This window comes from Rhinoderma darwinii, unplaced genomic scaffold, assembly GCF_050947455.1.
Source record: "Rhinoderma darwinii isolate aRhiDar2 unplaced genomic scaffold, aRhiDar2.hap1 Scaffold_436, whole genome shotgun sequence".
Taxonomy (NCBI): domain Eukaryota; kingdom Metazoa; phylum Chordata; class Amphibia; order Anura; family Rhinodermatidae; genus Rhinoderma; species Rhinoderma darwinii.
In genome coordinates, this window is record NW_027463850.1 from 137,950 (window position 1) to 157,540 (window position 19,591).

The 19,591-nt window shown below is 44.6% G+C and overlaps 1 protein-coding gene across 8 annotated transcripts in view; it reads left to right on the forward strand.

Annotated features, from left to right (window-relative positions):
• The window catches only part of SLC35F5 (solute carrier family 35 member F5), a 118,830-nt gene that overhangs the window by 53,089 nt on the left and 46,150 nt on the right, over positions 1-19,591 (forward strand). For 7 of the 8 annotated variants that reach the window (XM_075848622.1, XM_075848615.1, XM_075848616.1 and 4 more), the window contains 2 exons: positions 6,132-6,291; positions 7,137-7,227. In XM_075848622.1, coding sequence (XP_075704737.1) covers positions 6,132-6,291; positions 7,137-7,227 — 251 coding nt within the window. The other variant, XM_075848621.1, reaches the window with a different exon arrangement.

Below are 19,591 nucleotides of genomic sequence, written 5' to 3' on the forward strand. Positions count from 1 at the left end.
TATACAGGCTAATGATCCCTGACAGTCCCCCCTAAAAACATTATTACTCTATCCCTGAGTCTTGCCTAGTAACTGACCACTCGAACAAGGCGGGTAGGGGTTTTGTATTTCTTCACCAGCTTGAGACGAGCCACTCCTTATGAGTAACCCCCCTTTGTACCTGGACTTCCAAGGTTTCGGAGTGGTCCTAACTGTCCCTATTCTCCTCTGGATACAGGATGGTTGTCTTGGTATAATCTACAAACCGCTGCTGGTTGTAATATATATAATTAATCCAGTCTACATTTTTATTAATGGTAATAATTGTCGCACTGTCACTTACTGTCCTCATGGGACTTTTACCCCTGCAGATATAACAGGTCATGGGCAGCATCTTCCCCAAACCTAAAGACACCCGGGTAACATAAACCTCCGGGCTCTCATTGCTGCCATGTACTTCTTACATATGAGTGACAACAACCAGTGACCTTCACCTCACACCTCCACATAAAACTCCTCAGATTGTAATTTGCAGGGCCGTGGCATATTTACACACATTATAATTATAAACCTCAGACAATATAAACAATAGGGCCTCAACTAATAATATAATGCTATCACCAATCTCATGCTATCACCCTCAGGTTTTGGGTCCCATCAGTTCATTGCCAGTCCTGTACATCATCGTCCTCTCCTTCTCCTGTCTTCTGTGGAGTCAGACTGTACGGTGGTGTCCAGTGGGGGATTTATTATTATCCTCCACCTGGTCACTTACTTATTAAAACACTTGATCCTGCTGACGGATTCACTCTGGTCTTTGGTCTTTACCTTGATCTTTGCTGATGTCATCAGGACTTGGTTTGGTCCTTCTCATCTGTCAGACACCGTCTCTTTTAGTATACGTCACAGGGCTGTACATAGCACCTCATGCTGTGAGCCTGGGGTGAGATCCCACGTAGGCGGCTTAGTGGAATTTTATTGTGACTACCACAAACCCTCCGCATCTGTCCTCTTCCTCCGGTAAGTTACTTGTCTGCACGGCTGCTTAGAATTGTGACACTGCCGTCAGTTCATGACAAACGCGTTGTACTGGCTCCGGCTGTGCCTGCCGCATCTCAGTGATGGAGTTCATCATATTAAAAGTCTTTTAATTCGTATTTACTGGCACATGCCGGGGACCCAAACCTTGTCAATTGTTAAAATAAATGCTAATCTGGTGATTACATCATCCGCATACACTATAAACGTTGTTCTAAGTACATACAATAATAATGACAGGCCCTTAAACCACATAAAACACCTTTCTATAAGAAAAATTAATCTGTTCCACTGGAGAGGGCACCTAGAAGACGTGTAATTACTGGGTACATTGTATTTGAACTTGGTGTTACACTTTCCAGCAGGATTTATGTCTTATTCTCAGCTGATTACCTGGAACAGATCCTATTCACAGAAATATACACAGATTCCACATGTTTATCTGACAAGTGTCTCAAACCAATTTTTCTCCCCCTACTCTGGTTCGTTCTACCTGGGAAGGCCTCTCAAGGTCTGTTCTCTTTGTGGGAGGCAGGTATAAGATAAGGTTGGCACCGGTCTGCCAGGACTGTTCTGTAGGCAAATCTAACAGAATTTAGCAGCAACAGTTGTAAAGCCTGGAACATAACAATTAGATCTTACCACATGGATCCTTGCAGTCTTGGGGCATATGTGAGGTCACACACCATCGATGCAAGTGCCATCAAGAGTGCCTTGGGTGCTACCGGTTTACCTTTCTTTATCCGTCCACATTCTGTTAGACTCTGGTTCTCACGCCTTCCGCTCCCAGTTGGAGACTTACTGTGGAGAACAAGCTTTTTCATTGTATAATCAGGAATTGATCTTAATCAGATAATTAATTAGCAGAAAAACATTAACAATGACAGATTTATGTTAAACGTTCACACTGGTCAGTAACTAAAACTGATACCTACAAACTGATTCTCCTCTTTATATATCTATATATACACATATACACTGCACAGAATTCTCTACTATAAAATTTTCCTTTCACAACAAAAATATTTTCAAATGCGAATCTACTTGCAATGAGAAGTTCTCATTTACACAAACATAATGCTGACGCCTCCAATACTCCAATGCTGAGGCTGATCCAGAACTTTACATAAAGCTTAACCTCAGTATGTAATATTCCCACAACACTTTTTGAATATCGTTATTAAACAAACTAACTTTGGAATAACATCTGGAGAACTGCTGACATCTTATCATTGTACAAACACCAGTTAAATACTTGGGAGAACACTGTTCCCCTGTCACTTACACACAACGTCTGCAGTGGGGAAGATACCAGCCGGGCTTCAGGCCACCCTGAGAACAGGTCTACACATACGAGCACATTGTCATACACTTCTACCTCGGGTAGTTGTATGTTCTGCAGTGGAGAAGATACCGGCCGGGCTTCAGGCCCCCCTGAGAACAGGTCTACACACACGAGCACATTGTCATACACTTTTACCTCGGGTAGTTGTATGTTCTGCAGTGGAGAAGATACAGGCCGGGCTTCAGGCCCCCCTGAGAACAGGTCTACACACACGAGCACATTGTCATACACTTCTACCTCGGGTAGTTGTATGTTCTGCAGTCGCTGGTTCGGGTAATCTGGCCGGGCTGCACTTTTCACAGGTACCTTTGCTGTTTTACCTATGTCATGCCGTGCGCACATCATGCCGGCTGCTACAAACCTAGTGGTGGCATTATTGTATTCAGGGACAAGCAAATTTACTGACACCTGGCTGCACATACCCTTGTTGTCAGTTCTGTCTTCTCTTGCTCTCTCAATTGGCTTACCCGATGATCCAATAAAGTTCCTACTACCAATGAATGGGCCCATAATTGTGGGCGATGCCAAAAGCGTACCTAGAGTCAGTGTAAATGTCGGCCGTCTTACCTTCTGCCAGGTTACAACCTCAGCGAGCACCTGCAGCTCCGCTCCTTGAGATGAATGAGCAGGTGAGAGTGGTTTCTGGATAATTTACCTGATGCCTTGTATCCTGTCTTGTACATACTGTATGAAGTATTTATGCATTTCAAATTTACATTAAAACCCCATGTCACATATAGATAGAACATTTCAAAGGGGTGGCGTCTTCATCCTCTAAAATAAAAACAAATATTATACACTTCTCCACACTCATCTGATAATCCAGAATACTTTGAGAATCTCACTTTTATCAGGTTCTGTAAATACTTGATTAATACAAAAACAAATAAAAATTACTAAAATCTTTACATAAAATTAACAATGTTCAGATAATTTTCACCTCCTTCCCTACTAAATCTGTAAAGACTCATCTGTGAGTGACCTTGGCCTCTTGTGTAAATTTGCTGGAGGGGGATGGTCTCTTACACATTTTGTAGATCTCCTGGAACCAAATTCATTAATTCAAAACTAAATAAAACACAAAACTACCTGATCGGTCCCTTCACCATTCCCCCCTTTGTGGATTCTGCGAATGTAATGTAGCAGGGTTCAAAACTACATGTCAACATAATAAGGTTGGACACTCTATCTGGGGGGCACTAGTTTAACCCCCTGTAATACACAACAGCCTGGAACAAAAATGACTTTCTCCTGACAAAAATAAAAATACATTTTATCTTTAAAATGACTTGCAATCATTTACCTGTAAAACATCTCACATTTTCAAAAATAACATTTAGGCAGCACCATAGCACGTGCCTCATGTGTGGAAACAAAAACAAAACAATTGTAATTAGTTATTCAATAACACAGCAAATAATATATCTGGTAATATTAATTACTGCAAACCAATAAGCTGTACACAAGAATAGGGAACAGAGGGGGCACATACATCATCAAGACCCCGTGTCTCACAATATCTGTATTTTAATTCATTTGAATTAACATCAAAACACATTAAATCTGATCACATCATAACACATAAATATGCAGCGTTACTTAACTTTTTGCAGACCAATCCAGCGATCTGTAATATTTTTCTCGCTGGGTGACGTTACGGACAGCAGCGCATGCGCAAAGATAAGAAACTTTCCTTTACACAGAAAAAAGAAAGAAACAGATTTTAACCCCATACACAAAACACTAAGAATTTTTTTTTTTTTTTTTTTTTTTTTTTTTAGACATTACTGCTGTTAAAAATAAGAGCATACAATATAGATCTAAAATCAGTGCAATATTGTAATCACCTGTCTCATCAGTCCACGCTCTATATACCAGTCTGCTTTTCAGACTTCACACAGCCCCCCTCCCCCACACAATCGATATCAGTCATCACATTCTACAGGAGGGGATCACGCACTCACTCCTCACAGCTTCTGTTGTCACAATCTTATCAATTTCAATGCCGGCAAAACAACGTACATATCTGCAATCATTCATCACACTATTGTATAGGAATTTTCTACGTTCAAAACATCAAACACATAATCTGTAACTGTGCCCAATCTGTCGGCCACCATCTCTATATTCTGATGACGTGTCTTTTCACCAGTGCACAGCATCCTGCACCCCTGGGACAGAATCTAGAATAGAAGAAAACATTGCAGCATGTGTTGCGGTCAGCTCTTTACTGAGGGAAATGACAAAATTAACAAGGCTATCATTTCATACTGATTTGATTGGGCCGGGCGTGACCTCAACAGGGGGTGGGGGGGTGGCCTCTCCCACAGGAAACACATTGCTCAGCTGTGAATTGGATTTTGCTGCCCACAATGAGGAGACACCCAACATGAGGGACTGCTGCCATTACAGGGCGGCGGCTGGTCCTGTGGTTTATAATACATATAACATACAATGCCTTTCTTAACAACTTCCCTTTTGTTCTCTTGAATACCTTTCGCCCAGTCTCCGGCTTGCAGCCGCCCTCCCCTATGGATCGCACACACTTCCATCAATTTCTTCGTTTTACTCACATACGGTTTCCCTTCGCTTCACCAAATCATACGAATAGGATCGTACGGGTGATCCTGATGATTTGAATATGGACCGTAAACCATCCATTCTAACCGTCTATATTCTTCACGTAATTTATATAACACCTTTTGGTCTGCAACCCTCTAGTGACCGGTTCACCGTGGTCTGGCCAAAATATTACAATTTCTCAGTCTGCAACTCACAGGTCTCGCTGTAAAATTACTCACGACTTATCACACGTCTTATCGTGCCCCTGTATAAAACAGGTTATATTTTCTATCTAGTCCCGAATTACCCTCACTCCTGTCGCCTGAGCTAATCCAGACAATCGACAAGGGTTATACAGACTACCACAAGACCGTCCACTAACACAGAAAAGTCGAAGATTTATAAAATCAACTGACTTACCGTGTTATTGTGGAGGTGATCAGGCTCCTTCAGTGGGCAGTCCAGGGTCGTCTGTTTCACCCTGTGATTGTCAGTTGTCCGGATTCCGAGATCCCCTCGAGTGCAGCCCCACGTTTCGGGCGCCAATTGTCAGGGTAAACTTCCTTTTCCCTGTTATTTCACACCGAATAGCCACCTCTGTTAATTGGAAACTGAGGGCATGCGTGGAAGAAATATACCAGGCAGACAAATGGTGGTACAGATCCTCCCTCAGTGAAGTAGGAAGTGAAGACTAAGCTTTATTGAACAAAGAAACACAAGTCTCCTCCCTAGAGATGTGGGACGTGCTTAAGCCCCATTGGCTCTATTCAGCTGTGAGTTCTTCTGTACACTCCTCTTGCCTTCCAGGGGCGGTGTCTCCATAGGCGTGTTCCTGATACAGGTTCCATCTTGTTTCATTTACAAATCTTTGTGGAATATACTGATATAAAGCAATAATGTTTTTGCAAACAATATACAGGCTAATGATCCCTGACAATTGTTTCTTGAGAAGACCTGCAACTTTCTAATAGACTTTGTGTTTCAATTCCTCACCATTTTACAGATCTCTGCTTGCTGTCAGTGAATGAGTTCTGGTCCTTCTCACACAGGTGCCTGGCTTGTTACAAACACAAAGTATATTAGAAATTTTTCAGACTATTCTTAATATTATTCTTGCCGGGAGCCTCCTGTGACTGCGGTTACTGGGGGGTAAGTTCTCTGCAACCCGTCAGTGGCTGCATGTGATGGCTGCTGTCCTTTCTTCCAGGCTTTGTCGGCCTCTTTAACCTCCTCCTCCTGTGGCCGGGATTCTTTCTGCTGCACTACACGGAGTTTGAAGCTTTTGAGTTCCCCAATAAACTGGTTTGGATCTACCTGGTGATCAACGGCCTCGTGGGCACCGTCTTATCTGAGTTCCTCTGGCTGTGGTGAGTATCTGAGGGTCTGCATCCAAGATGTCCCCCCATGTAATGATGAGTGTTCCTGTCCAGCGTCCCCCCCATGTAATGATGAGTGTTCCTGTCTTTTTACCCAGTCTGTGATTTTTACGGTGTGGATCCGCTGATGAATACGTTTTGCGTTCCTTCGTGTTGTCTGTGGCGGCAGCTTCATGGTTAGCGGTTGGTGGGCAGTGAGTATCCGGGGTCTCCAGTGTAGTAAGAAGATATTTGCCCCCTGACATCGCGTTTCTTAAGGTTTACAAACCCTTCACCCTGTTAAGTGACCGTCATTTCCATATATATCAGAACACGTCACAAGATGGCGGCCAAACACGTAAGACAACTGCGATCATGTCCTTCAACATCACCACATACATGTATATTACAGTGGGGTGAGGGGAATAAGCCGCGTCCAGACTTATGGGCATTAAATAGAAGAAGCCGGATCCTTGTCCCGACATCTGCCCCCCCCCCCCCCCGTACTTGTACGTGTGTGACCCTCTCCTCTCAGCTCCCATAGTCCTTTATTTCTATTACTTCTATAGCGCGACGTCTAATTTCCCTCTCTCCGCCATACACGCCGGGGCCCATGTCATAGGAAGCCACTTAACCTATCGCATGAAGACACGGAGAAGATAATAACTCCAGCAGGTGTCTCCCTGGGGCAGATTGGTATCCAGGACCCAAGAGCTGCAAGTCAACAATGCGACTACGGAGCCAACGTGCTGCCGACCACCACACAGGGCGTGCGCAGTGCTGCCGCCCTGTCTCCTGCTCACATGTCTGGATTGTTTGTCCCTATGGGTTATGTTTCAGCTTTTGCTGTGTTTCAGGGGCTGTTTCCTGACCTCGTCCCTGGTTGGCACCTTGGCTCTCAGCCTCACCATCCCGCTCTCCATCATTGCGGACATCTGCATGCAGAAGGTAACGGCCATTATTCTTGCTGATTTCCAAGAGTGCAGTTCTGTAAATATCTTTCTGATTGCTGTTTCTCCAGCGCTCACTCCATACGACTTATATTCTTATTTCCGGACACGTCAAATTCCCATCATGCCAATAGATGAGAAAACTATAGAGCAAAGGGAGTGTTTACTGATCACTGATACGTCCTATGTCCTAAGGTCAGATACTGATATGATGAAGCTGATAAGTGATATATGTCCTAAGGTCAGATACTGATATGATGAAGCTGATAAGTGATCTGTGTCTATAGGTCAGATACTGATATGATGAAGCTGATAAGTGATATATGTCTATAGGTCAGATACTGATATGATGGAGCTGATAAGTGATATATGTCTATAGGTCAGATACTGATATGATGAAGCTGACTGATAAGTGATATATGTCTATAGGTCAGATACTGATATGATGGAGCTGATAAGTGATATATGTCTATAGGTCAGATACTGATATGATGAAGCTGATAAGTGATATGTCTATAGGTCAGATACTGATATGATGAAGCTGATAAGTGATATATGTCTATAGGTCAGATACTGATATGATGAAGCTGATAAGTGATATGTGTCTATAGGTCAGATACTGATATGATGAAGCTGATAAGTGATATATGTCTATAGGTCAGATACTGATATGATGAAGCTGATAAGTGATATATGTCCTAAGGTCAGATACTGATATGATGAAGCTGATAAGTGATATATGTCCTAAGGTCAGATACTGATATGATGGAGCTGATAAGTGATATATGTCTATAGGTGAGATACTGATATGATGAAGCTGATAAGTGATATGTGTCTATAGGTCAGATACTGATATGATGAAGCTGATAAGTGATATATGTCTATAGGTCAGATACTGATATGATGAAGCTGATAAGTGATATATGTCTATAGGTCAGATACTGATATGATGAAGCTGATAAGTGATATGTGTCTATAGGTCAGATACTGATATGATGGAGCTGATAAGTGATATATGTCTATAGGTCAGATACTGATATGACGAAGCTGATAAGTGATATATGTCTATAGGTCAGATACTGATATGATGGAGCTGATAAGTGATATATGTCTATAGGTCAGATACTGATATGGTGAAGCTGATAAGTGATATATGTCTATAGGTCAGATACTGATATGATGGAGCTGATAAGTGATATATGTCTATAGGTCAGATACTGATATGATGAAGCTGATAAGTGATATATGTCTATAGGTCAGATACTGATATGATGAAGCTGATAAGTGATCTGTGTCTATAGGTCAGATACTGATGATGGAGCTGATAAGTGATATATGTCTATAGGTCAGATAATGATATGATGAAGCTGATAAGTGATATGTGTCTATAGGTCAGATACTGATATGATGAAGCTGATAAGTGATATATGTCTATAGGTCAGATACTGATATGATGGAGCTGATAAGTGATATATGTCTATAGGTCAGATACTGATATGGTGAAGCTGATAAGTGATATATGTCTATAGGTCAGATACTGATGATGGAGCTGATAAGTGATATATGTCTATAGGTCAGATAATGATATGATGGAGCTGATAAGTGATCAGTGTCTATAGGTCAGATACTGATATGATGAAGCTGATAAGTGATATATGTCTATAGGTCAGATACTGATATGATGAAGCTGATAAGTGATATATGTCTATAGGTCAGATACTGATATGATGAAGCTGATAAGTGATCAGTGTCTATAGGTCAGATACTGATATGATGAAGCTGATAAGTGATATGTGTCTATAGGTCAGATACTGATATGATGAAGCTGATAAGTGATCTGTGTCTATAGGTCAGATACTGATGATGGAGCTGATAAGTGATATATGTCTATAGGTCAGATAATGATATGATGAAGCTGATAAGTGATATGTGTCTATAGGTCAGATACTGATATGATGAAGCTGATAAGTGATCTGTGTCTATAGGTCAGATACTGATATGATGAAGCTGATAAGTGATATATGTCTAGGTCAGATACTGATATGATGAAGCTGATAAGTGATATATGTCTATAGGTCAGATACTGATATGATGAAGCTGATAAGTGATGTATCTATAGGTCAGATACTGATATGATGAAGCTGATAAGTGATATATGTCTATAGGTCAGATACTGATATGATGAAGCTGATAAGTGATATATGTATATAGGTCAGATACTGATATGATGAAGCTGATAAGTGATATATGTCTATAGGTCAGATACTGATATGATGAAGCTGATAAGTGATATATGTCTATAGGTCAGATACTGATATGATGAAGCTGATAAGTGATATATGTATATAGGTCAGATACTGATATGATGAAGCTGATAAGTGATATGTGTCTATAGGTCAGATACTGATATGATGAAGCTGATAAGTGATATGTGTCTATAGGTCAGATACTGATATGATGAAGCTGATAAGTGATATGTGTCTATAGGTCAGATACTGATATGATGAAGCTGATAAGTGATATATGTCTATAGGTCAGATACTGATATGATGAAGCTGATAAGTGATATGTGTCTATAGGTCAGATACTGATATGATGAAGCTGATAAGTGATATATGTATATAGGTCAGATACTGATATGATGAAGCTGATAAGTGATATGTGTCTATAGGTCAGATACTGATATGATGAAGCTGATAAGTGATACATGTCTATAGTGGCCGGCGAGGAGTCAGGGGAGTTCAATAGGTGAAATGCTGGAGACAGGTTCGCTTTAAGCTTGGAAAAAAAAATCATGGACGCATCCGTTTTTGTTTTCTTTTTTTGCCTTTCCATGAACTTACACCTCCTGCACACGACCAAGTTTGGGCCGAGAAAAGCGTTCCATGTGTCGGACGGATTTCCCAGCCCGACCACGGTACAGGTGAACGGGACTCCTGCCGTCATAGACATTTATGATGCTAGGAGTCCATGCCTCCTCAAGGAACTGCTGTCCTGTACGGTTTCATTTTGTTCAGTTCTCATCAGCAGTTCGGTGGGGAGGCAGGGACTCCTAGCATCGTAATATGTCCATAATCCCAGGAGTCCCGTTGAGCTCTACTGCGGTCAGCTTGGAAGGAAATCCGTCCGACACACGGAGTGTTTTTCTCGGGCTGAACTCGGTCGTTACAGTCTCGGTGACTCCTCTTGTTGTACAGGGTTGTTCTGCAGACGTGTCCTGTGCCCCCAGTCCTACTATTGAGTTGTGCGTTTTGTCTGCCCTCTGAACTTGTTTTACCTTGGGGGAAACGCGTCTTTTGCCATCGCTGGGGCGCAGTTTTATTTTGCCGCTCTTGCGGTTTAGTTCTAGGTTTCTGTTTGGCACCAGTTTTTAATGGTTCCTTTTTCTCTTGTGGACTGCAGAGCGGAAACCATGTATTCTGCATCGCCCTATATTCAGGGCTCACACATGGCAGACGGTTGAGTTCCTGACCCCTGTGCTCATGTCTGAGTTGGGACATTTTTGTGGCACTTGTGTTGGTACCACGTGATGAAGCTCAATCTGGTTTTGTTTGTGTTGGGCACCATCTTTTCTGACCTTAGCCGGTTTTGCTGCGAAATCTCTGATCTGTTTGTGCCAGTGAGGGGAGGGTGCAGAATTCCACCATCAGGGATTCTCATCTTGTCAGAAAATGAATGTTCCCTTTTGCCAGATTGCGAGTGTTTGTCCGGGTGCACATCATGATCCCCATGGTTCTTGCCGTCAGATGGGCGAGTCGCAGGCCGGTGAGACTTCTGTTGGGGACCGTCCCCCTGGAGTGTGACATGACTAGAGGGACACTGGGCCACATCAGGGCTCGCACTTCAGTCTCCCCAGAACAGGCATCTCATTCCACTTTATAGAGAATCCTCCCCTGATGCCAAGTAATGCTCCAAAAATGGTGACTTGAAGTCTTCCACTCTTTCAAGTTTGCTTAAAGGCTATGTAAAAGTTTTGAAAAGGATTTTTTTTTTTTTTTTTATTAAAAGTTTGTAACCGGGGGGCGTGGCTTGGACATGGCGCTGACCAGACGTGTTGCTTGAGAGCTCCGTTCCTGCACTTCCCTAACCCGCTCATAAGCACACTTGGACCTACCTAATGGTCAGGAAATCTAAGGCAACCACGGGGACTCCATACTGTACGAGGCATATGTCTTCAGCCGGCTCCATTCAGAGATTCCTCACCGACTCTGCTGCTGGGCCGTCTCCCAAGATGGCGCCGCTGGCGGGGAGACAAGCTGGAACAGGGTTCCCGCTTGCAGAGGAGTCTTCTTCGGGGGTTGCCGCTGCAGCATCAGGTACCGACAGTACCCCCTCTTCGGTCTCTGGCTCTCTGGGTCCGTTTCCTTCCCTGCTGGCGGGGGTGGAGATGGGTCCTTCTGGGACTGTCATGGCGCTTCCCGCTCCGTCCTGCTCGCCACGTGGTGTTAGTCATGGCGCCCGGGTCTCTCCTTCCTCATCCTCTGCAATGCTGGGGTCTGCATCGATGCCTGCTTCTCCTCGGGATCTGGATCTACATTCTTCTCCCCACATTGTTGGCTCTGCTAGCATGGGAGATGATTTACAGGGCCTGAGACAGCAGCTCGCCACATTGCCCACTAAACAGGACATGGAGCGTTATGTCAATCGTCTTGAGATGACTTACAAATCTGAGATACAGGCTCTTACGAATAATGTCTCTCAATTGTCCGATCAAGTTCAGCGCATAGAAGGCGACGTTTCCACTGTTACACAGCAGCAAGTCTCTCATGCAGAACGGCTGGATCATCACTCCCAGCAGATTCATGCGCTATTTAACCTGGCTGAAGATCATGAGAATCGGAATCGCCGTAACAATATTCGGCTCCGGGGCATTCCTGAGGATATCTCTCCGGGGCAACTCATACCTGTCTTACAGTCCTTGTTTAACTCCCTGCTGGAGCGTCCTGCTGATGATCCGTTGGAGCTGGATAGGGCTCACAGGACTCTTGGCCCTCGTAACCCGGATCCTGATAGGCCTAGAGATGTGCTATGCCGTGTCCATTTTTTCTCTCTGAAGGAGCAGATCATGAGGAAGGCCTGCGATAAAGGAGAAGTCTTATTACAAGGGGTCAAGATCCAGTTGTTATCCGATTTGTCCAAGATGACCCTGGACAAACGCTGAGTGGTTCGTCCTTTACTGGATGTGCTGAGAGAGCATGAGATCTCCTATTCCTGGGGTCACCCCTTCCAGCTGCAGGTTCGCAGGGACGGGACATTGCTGAGTGTTCGAGACCCAGGAGATGTTCCAGACTTCTGCGCTGCCCTCCGGGTGCCGAGAGTTTCCCTGCCTGATTGGCCTTATGTCCCCCTTCCACCGCAGCGTCCAAGGCCACGCCGGCGTGGTCGTTCTCCCGCTTCTCCTATGGGTCGTCCTGGTGGGCGACGTGCTGATCCGCTGTGATCTCGTCTGGATGTTTCTCTGGTGGCCTGCAGTCGGACTAGGCCTGTTAAGTTCAATTGTTACTGCTTATATCTTGGGAGGCGATGGTCTGATGTGTTTCATGTAACACCCCGTTATGTCTGTTCTTCCGCTCTAGGTGGGGGCTGCAGGTGATCAGATTGGCCATTTGCCCATGATTAATGTTCCTCAGCTGCCAGTAATACTGCACTATATATGTTATGCGATTACGTTTTTACTAATTACATGCCTGTACATTCATGCGGTAAATGTGTACATCTCCGGGAATGTATTGTTATGCTGGCATCTCTGCTTGATCCTGACCAAATGTCGGCCATTACTTCATTTTCTCGTGATATTGAGCTAATTGCCTTGATTTTCTTTCCATTCATGTTTTGGTTCTTAGATGTGTGATATTTGCCCTGGGTTGGGGGGTGCGGGGCGCTGGCTAGACCTTGTCCTGACACTTCTCCTCTTAGGGACTCACTGGTTATATCCGATGTATATTGGATTGTTTCTCCTTGAGTAGCTCAAGCACTGGGTGACTATTTCACCTGTCTGTTTGTCTTTATGGTCGTGTCTCCCTTCCTTGTTTGTCCTGTTTTTGTTCGTCTCGCCTCTGCTTAGTGCATTGCTCTACGAGTTCCTTCAGTGAGAGGTGGCGATGGCACAATTGAAGACTTGTACCTTTAATGCTAGGGGGCTTAATGTCCCAGAAAAACGCTCACAAATTTTATATAACATGCATAAAGAGCGGGTACATATTTTGTTCCTACAAGAGACCCACTTTCAGGCGGGCCATACGCCACAGTTCACGAATCGATATTTTCCGGCCTGGTTCCACAGTGCCAACCCGAAATCCAAGTCCAAGGGTGCCAGTATATGTATTCATAAGTCACTCTCTCATTAAATTCTTGATGTTCTGGTTGACCCGGATGGTCGATACGTTTTTCTCAAGCTATCTATACGTAATAAGATCTTTACTCTGGCTAATTTGTACCTCCCCAATCAGGACCAGGCACGAGTGGGCCGATTGTATTTGATGAAATTGGAGGAGTTTATTGAGGGCGTTTTGATTGTCGGAGGTGATTTTAATCTGACTTTCGATTCCAGACTTGACACCTCCTCGGGCAGGTCTGCTGTCCCTAAGTCGCATTTGGGGGCACTGAAAACTGTGATGCATTCCATGCAGTTGATTGACGTGTGGAGGATTCTTCACCCTCAGGTAAGAGAATACACTTATTTCTCCCCACTGCATAACATGTACAGTAGGATAGACGCTTTTTTGGTTAGCCACCACTTGCTTACCTGGCATCCTACCTCTGACGTGGGCCCTATGGTTTGGTCGGATCATGCCCCTGTGTTTCTGACCCTTATATTTCCTAACTTGTTGCCTAATTTCCAATCCTGGACATTTAATGACAATTTGCTGCGTGATGCAGTATGCGTGGCGGCCATTAAAGATTCACTTACCGGTTTCTTTGAGGTTCATGAACATGAAGCTACTCCCTTGCCACTCCAGTGGGAGGCACTGAAGTGTGTCATTCGAGGGGTACTGATACAAAATGGGGCACGATTGAAGCGCGAAAAGGGGTTTGCTATTGCACGTCTCTTGACTCTGATACGGGACCTGGAATCCTGTCATAAACAGGTTCCATCCTCGCAGATTTTTGCAGAACTCACTACAGCGAGAGAATCCTTACATTCTTTGATAGATCAGTCACACGCTCGGTTCAGGGATCGAATGCGCAAGCACTCCTACGAATATGCGGATAAATGCGGTAGGTCTCTGGCACGGATGCTGCATCCGCACACACAAGCGTCATATATCCCTAAAGTCTCATCTCCCTCGGGCGGTGAGGTTCATGACCCGGTTGGTATTACTGACTGCTTTAAACACTACTACTCGGTGCTATACAATATTAAAGGACAATTTCATGACATGCAGGCAGAGGCGTTACGTGATTAAATCGACCGTTCTGTTCATGATACTGCGTTGCCGTCCTTGGAGGAGGGGGTGGCTTTGGAGCTTGAGGAGGATTTTTTGGAATCCGAAGTGGAGCGTGCTTTTGGAGAGTCACCCTTGGGCAAGAGCCCGGGGCCTGATGGGTTTAATAACAAATTTTATAAGGCATTTAAAGATCAACTGGCTCCCTTTCTGACGAAAGTCTTTTACTCCGTGTCCTCCTCGTGTCCCTTTGCGCCTGAATCCCTCGAGGCTCATATAACTCTCCTACCAAAACCAGGCAAGGATCCAACGTTGTGCGCAAACTTCAGGCCCATATCGCTAATCAATGTAGATGTGAAGCTTTTTGCAAAGTTGCTAGCCTCTCGTTTATCGCCGTTACTGCCCGGCTTGATCGTGGATGATCAGGTGGGGTTTGTATGTGGTCGGGAAGCGCGGGATAACACTAACAAAATCCTCCTTTTGACGTCATTCTGCCAAACCCGTAAGATACCGATGTGCTTACTCTCGATAGATGCTGAAAAGGCTTTTGACAGAGTGCATTGGGTGTTCCTCCGCAGTGTTCTGACGCAGGTTGGCCTTGGCACCACCATGGTGGATAGGATAATGGCGTTCTACCATAGACCTACAGCTCAAGTTCGTGTCAACGGACTGTTATCTGATCCTCTGTCTAATGGCACGAGACAGGGGTGCCCACTTTCGCCTCTTTTGTATGTTTTGGTCATGGAACACCTGGCCGTGGCACTGCGGAACAACCCTAATATTAATGGTATACGCGTTGGTTCACAGCATCATAAATTGGCGTTATACGCGGATGACCTCCTGGTATACATCACAACCCCCATGATTTCTTTGACGGAGGAGTTTGAACGCTTTGGTCATTTTAAGTAATTTTAAAGTCAATTACTCTAAATCGGAGGCCTTGAATATCTCTTTGGATTCCCCTCTGGCTGCCCATCTCGCTCGGGTTTTTCCATTCAAGTGGCAATCTACGTCCTTAAAATACCTAGGGGTACATATCCCCACGCAACAGTCAGATCTGTATGCTTTGAATTATACGCCCATTCTACAGCGTACCCTGAGGGAATTGGCGGAATACGGCGGGAACCGCATGTCGTGGTTTGGGCGTATCAATGCGGTTAAAATGGATATCTTGCCCAAATTTCTATATATCTTCCAGACCGTCCCTATTGCCGTGCCATCCAGTTTTTTCCAGGTTTTACATAGGGCCATAACCAAGTTTGTGGGGGACCTTCTAAGCCTCGTATCCGGTTTGCTGTCCTTAGCCGGCCAAAAGTAGACGGGGGTGAGGGTCTCCCAGACTTTAAACGATACCATCAAGCTGCGATGATTGAGAGTAGTGCATTGGTTCCGTTTGGAAACAGGTAAGCAATGGGTGCGCATTGAAAAGGCTATGTCTCCTCTTGCATTGTCCTCTCTGCCGTGGCTATCAGTCCTTCAGAGACAAACTCTTTCTCTACCTTTCCTCACACGTCAGTTTCTCATGGTATGGGAACGGATCCTTGGTACTACGGGCCTTGTTCATCGCCTGGGTCCCTTGACTCCTCTATTCGATAACCCTTCCTTCCCTCCGGCGGAGGGTGTTGATACATTCCTCTGTTGGGAGAGAGGGGACGGTGGATGTTTGTCTGAGACCCTTACTCCGGACGGTGCCATTTTGCCAATGACTGCTGTATCTGCTGCCTGCCCGGGGAGACGGTCAATCTGGTGGTCCTATTTGCAGTTGCGGTCCGATCTCTCTTCCATGGGTGACTGCCTGGTATTACTACAGGATAAGACTCCTCTGGAACTCTACTTGTCCTTGCCCACAGCCCCTTCTCATGTGTTGTCCTACTTATATGGGATCCTTCTGCCAAAATTTTCTTTTTCTCAATTGTCCTTCACTGCTGCATGGGACGAGGAAATGGGGGTTAGACACTCTGAGGAGGAGTGGGGTACCGCTTTCTTTTTAGCCCATAAGTTACCGATGTCTTGTTTTGCCCAGGAAAAGAACTACAAGATACTTACCAGGTGGTACCGTTGTCCGACCCTGTTACATAGGATTTTTCCTGATGTGTCTGCTGATTGTTGGAGGTGTGGGGGGGCTCCTGGAACTGTGTTGCATATTTGGTGGGACTGTCCCATGCTGCGTCCCTTTTGGGGAAAGATTTTTGATCTAGGCAACAAGCTTTTCCATACTGAGGTTCCGACCTCGGCTTCCATAGGCTTGCTTTCTATCATTCCTGGATCACTCCCACACCTAAAAAAGGGGAGCTTTAGACATTTCTTGACCGCGGTGAGAACGGTGATACCTCGTCACTGGAAGTCGCATACTGTACCTTCCCTGACGGAATGGGTGACGGAGGTGAACGGGATTATGAGGATGCAGGAGTTGCTGTCCGCTGATAGGGGCAAATCAGTGCTCTTCGTCCAAACTTGGGCGGTGTGGTCTGGATTCCGGGGTGGTGCTGATCTACCTCTCTGGCTGGATGGAATGTTCTGAACGAAATATTTAGCCTTACTGAGGCACTTTGTCTGTATGTGTTTCCCCTTTGTTGTCTGGTGTTATGTGTTGTGTGTCCATACATTTAAAAGTGCTCTTATATGTGTCACCTCTCACTTTACTGGGGGGGGGCGGTCTCCCTGACTATTGCACTGTTTTGATGCGAACATGGTACAGTTATTGCCGATATATCCCTCTTATCACTCAATTCTGATAGGTGGGAGGCTTCCTCCTACTGATCTTATACATGTATATATATATTACATATTGTTGTTATACTATGAAACTTCACTTAATGTATTGCACTGCGTGCAAATTTCTATATTTTTTTGCAAAAAAACGTGAAATGTTTATATATTGTTATATTTTCAAAATAAAAAAATCTTTGATAAAGAAAAAAACTAAACGTTTGTAACCGTTTGCTTTTGAATTCGTTTTTATCTAAAATTATTTTAACTTTTCTAGATACGATACAGCTGCTTTGTATCCTGTATAGAGAGCAGCTAGATCTAGCCCTGAAACCTGTATCCGTCAGGTCAGCGGGACTGACTGGTTCCAGAGTCCTTCGGCTGCCGGAAGCGGAGAATGCCAGCGTTCAGCGACCACGGGCATTACAGTACTCCACCTCCCCCCCCCCCCCCCCCCCTCTTATGCCCCTTCTTCTTAGTTCCAAGGTGTAGAAGGAGCTTCATGATGAAAGCTGTGACATGAACATTTTCTTCAGGCTCCCAAGATCTCTCCTCAGGACCGAAACTCTTTCAATCCACTAGATAAAAGGTTTTCCCTCCTACTTTCTTGTAGTCCAGAATCTCATTGACCTCAAAGACATCTGAAGAACCGCTGGGAGCAGTTGCAGAGCCAGGAGGCTTAATGTACCAGTTGAGGACCACAGGCTTCAGGAGGGACACTTGGAAGGCATTGGGAACCTTGAGAGTAGGAGGTAGACGTAGCTTGTATGACACAGGATTGATCTGTTGCAGGAATTCAAAAGGACCAACAAATCTAGGAGTGAATTTGTTGGAGGAAATTTTCAGACTAATATTTTTCAAGATAACCAGAACTTTACTCCGGGAAGAAACTGTTGAGGAAGCCTTCTCTTCTCATCTGCATACTTCTTCATGCGATTAACCGTTTGCAGTAATGCAGACTTTGTTTGCTGCCAGATCTGAAGAAAACTCCAGAAAGAAACATAAGCTGCAGGCACTTGAGATGAGATGAGTTGGCTGTAAACAATGAAAAATGGAGATGTAGTATTAGTAGTAGATTCACTCGTGTGATTATTGTAAGAGAATTCGGCCCATGAAAGGAGATGTACCCAGTTGTCGTGTTGAGCAGATGTAAAATGGCGAAAATAATATTCAAGGAATTGGTTAATCTTTTCAACTTGGCTGTTGGATTGCGGGTGGTATGCAGATGAAAATGAAAAGTCCAATTTCACATCCCGAAGTTTGCACAGGTCTCTCCAGAACTTAGATGTGAATTGCACGCCCCGATCAGACTCGATATGGAGGGGCAATCCGTGCAAACGGAAAATTATGCTGAACAAATAAATTTGCCATCTTAGAAAAATGATCCACCATGACAGTGGTACAACCAGCAGAAGGAGGAAGATCTGTAATAAAATCCATGGCAATATGTTGCCAGGGACTATAAGGAACAGGCAGAGGTTGGAGTAGACCTGCGGGCTAGGAATGGGTAGCTCTGTTTTGGGTACACAAGGAGACATAGTCCACAACATCTTTGGGCAAAGTGGGCCACCAGTAGTGGCGAGAGATTAAGTCCAAAGTCTTATGAATACCAGAATGCCCTGCAGCTTGGAATTCTGTCCCCAGATGAGAATTTTCTTCCTGTCAATAGGACCAACAAAAATTTTCCCAGGAGGAATGTATTTAATCTGCAGAGGGTTAACCGGAATAATCCTGGAAGGGTCAATAATATGCTGAGGTTGCTCTTCAGCATCATCTGCCTCAAACGAACGAGACGAGTGCATCAACCTTTATATTTTTATCAGCAGGACGGAAATGGAGTAAGAATTTGAATCTGGCAAAGAATAGCGACCATCTGGCTTGATGAGGGTTCAGGCGTTGTGCAGACTGTAAATAAGTGCGCTTCTTGTGATCAGTGTAGGTGATAACCGGGTGAGCAAACCCCCTCTAGCAAATGCCTCCACTCTTCTAAGGCTAACTTGATGGCAAGTAGTTCACTATCCCCAATGGAGTAGCTTCTTTCTGCAGCAGAGAAGAGTTTTGAGAAGAAGCCCCAGGATACGGCCTTACCTGGAGTTTCTTCGAAAGAGAAGTGCTCCAGCACCAATGGAAGAAGCGTCGACCTCCAACGAGAACTGCCGAGAAACATCATGATAGTGAAGTACGGAGGCAGAAGTGAAGGCTCTCTTGAGATCAGTAAATGGCAACTCTGCGTCAGGAGTTCAGACGTTCACGCCCCCTTCTTGGTGA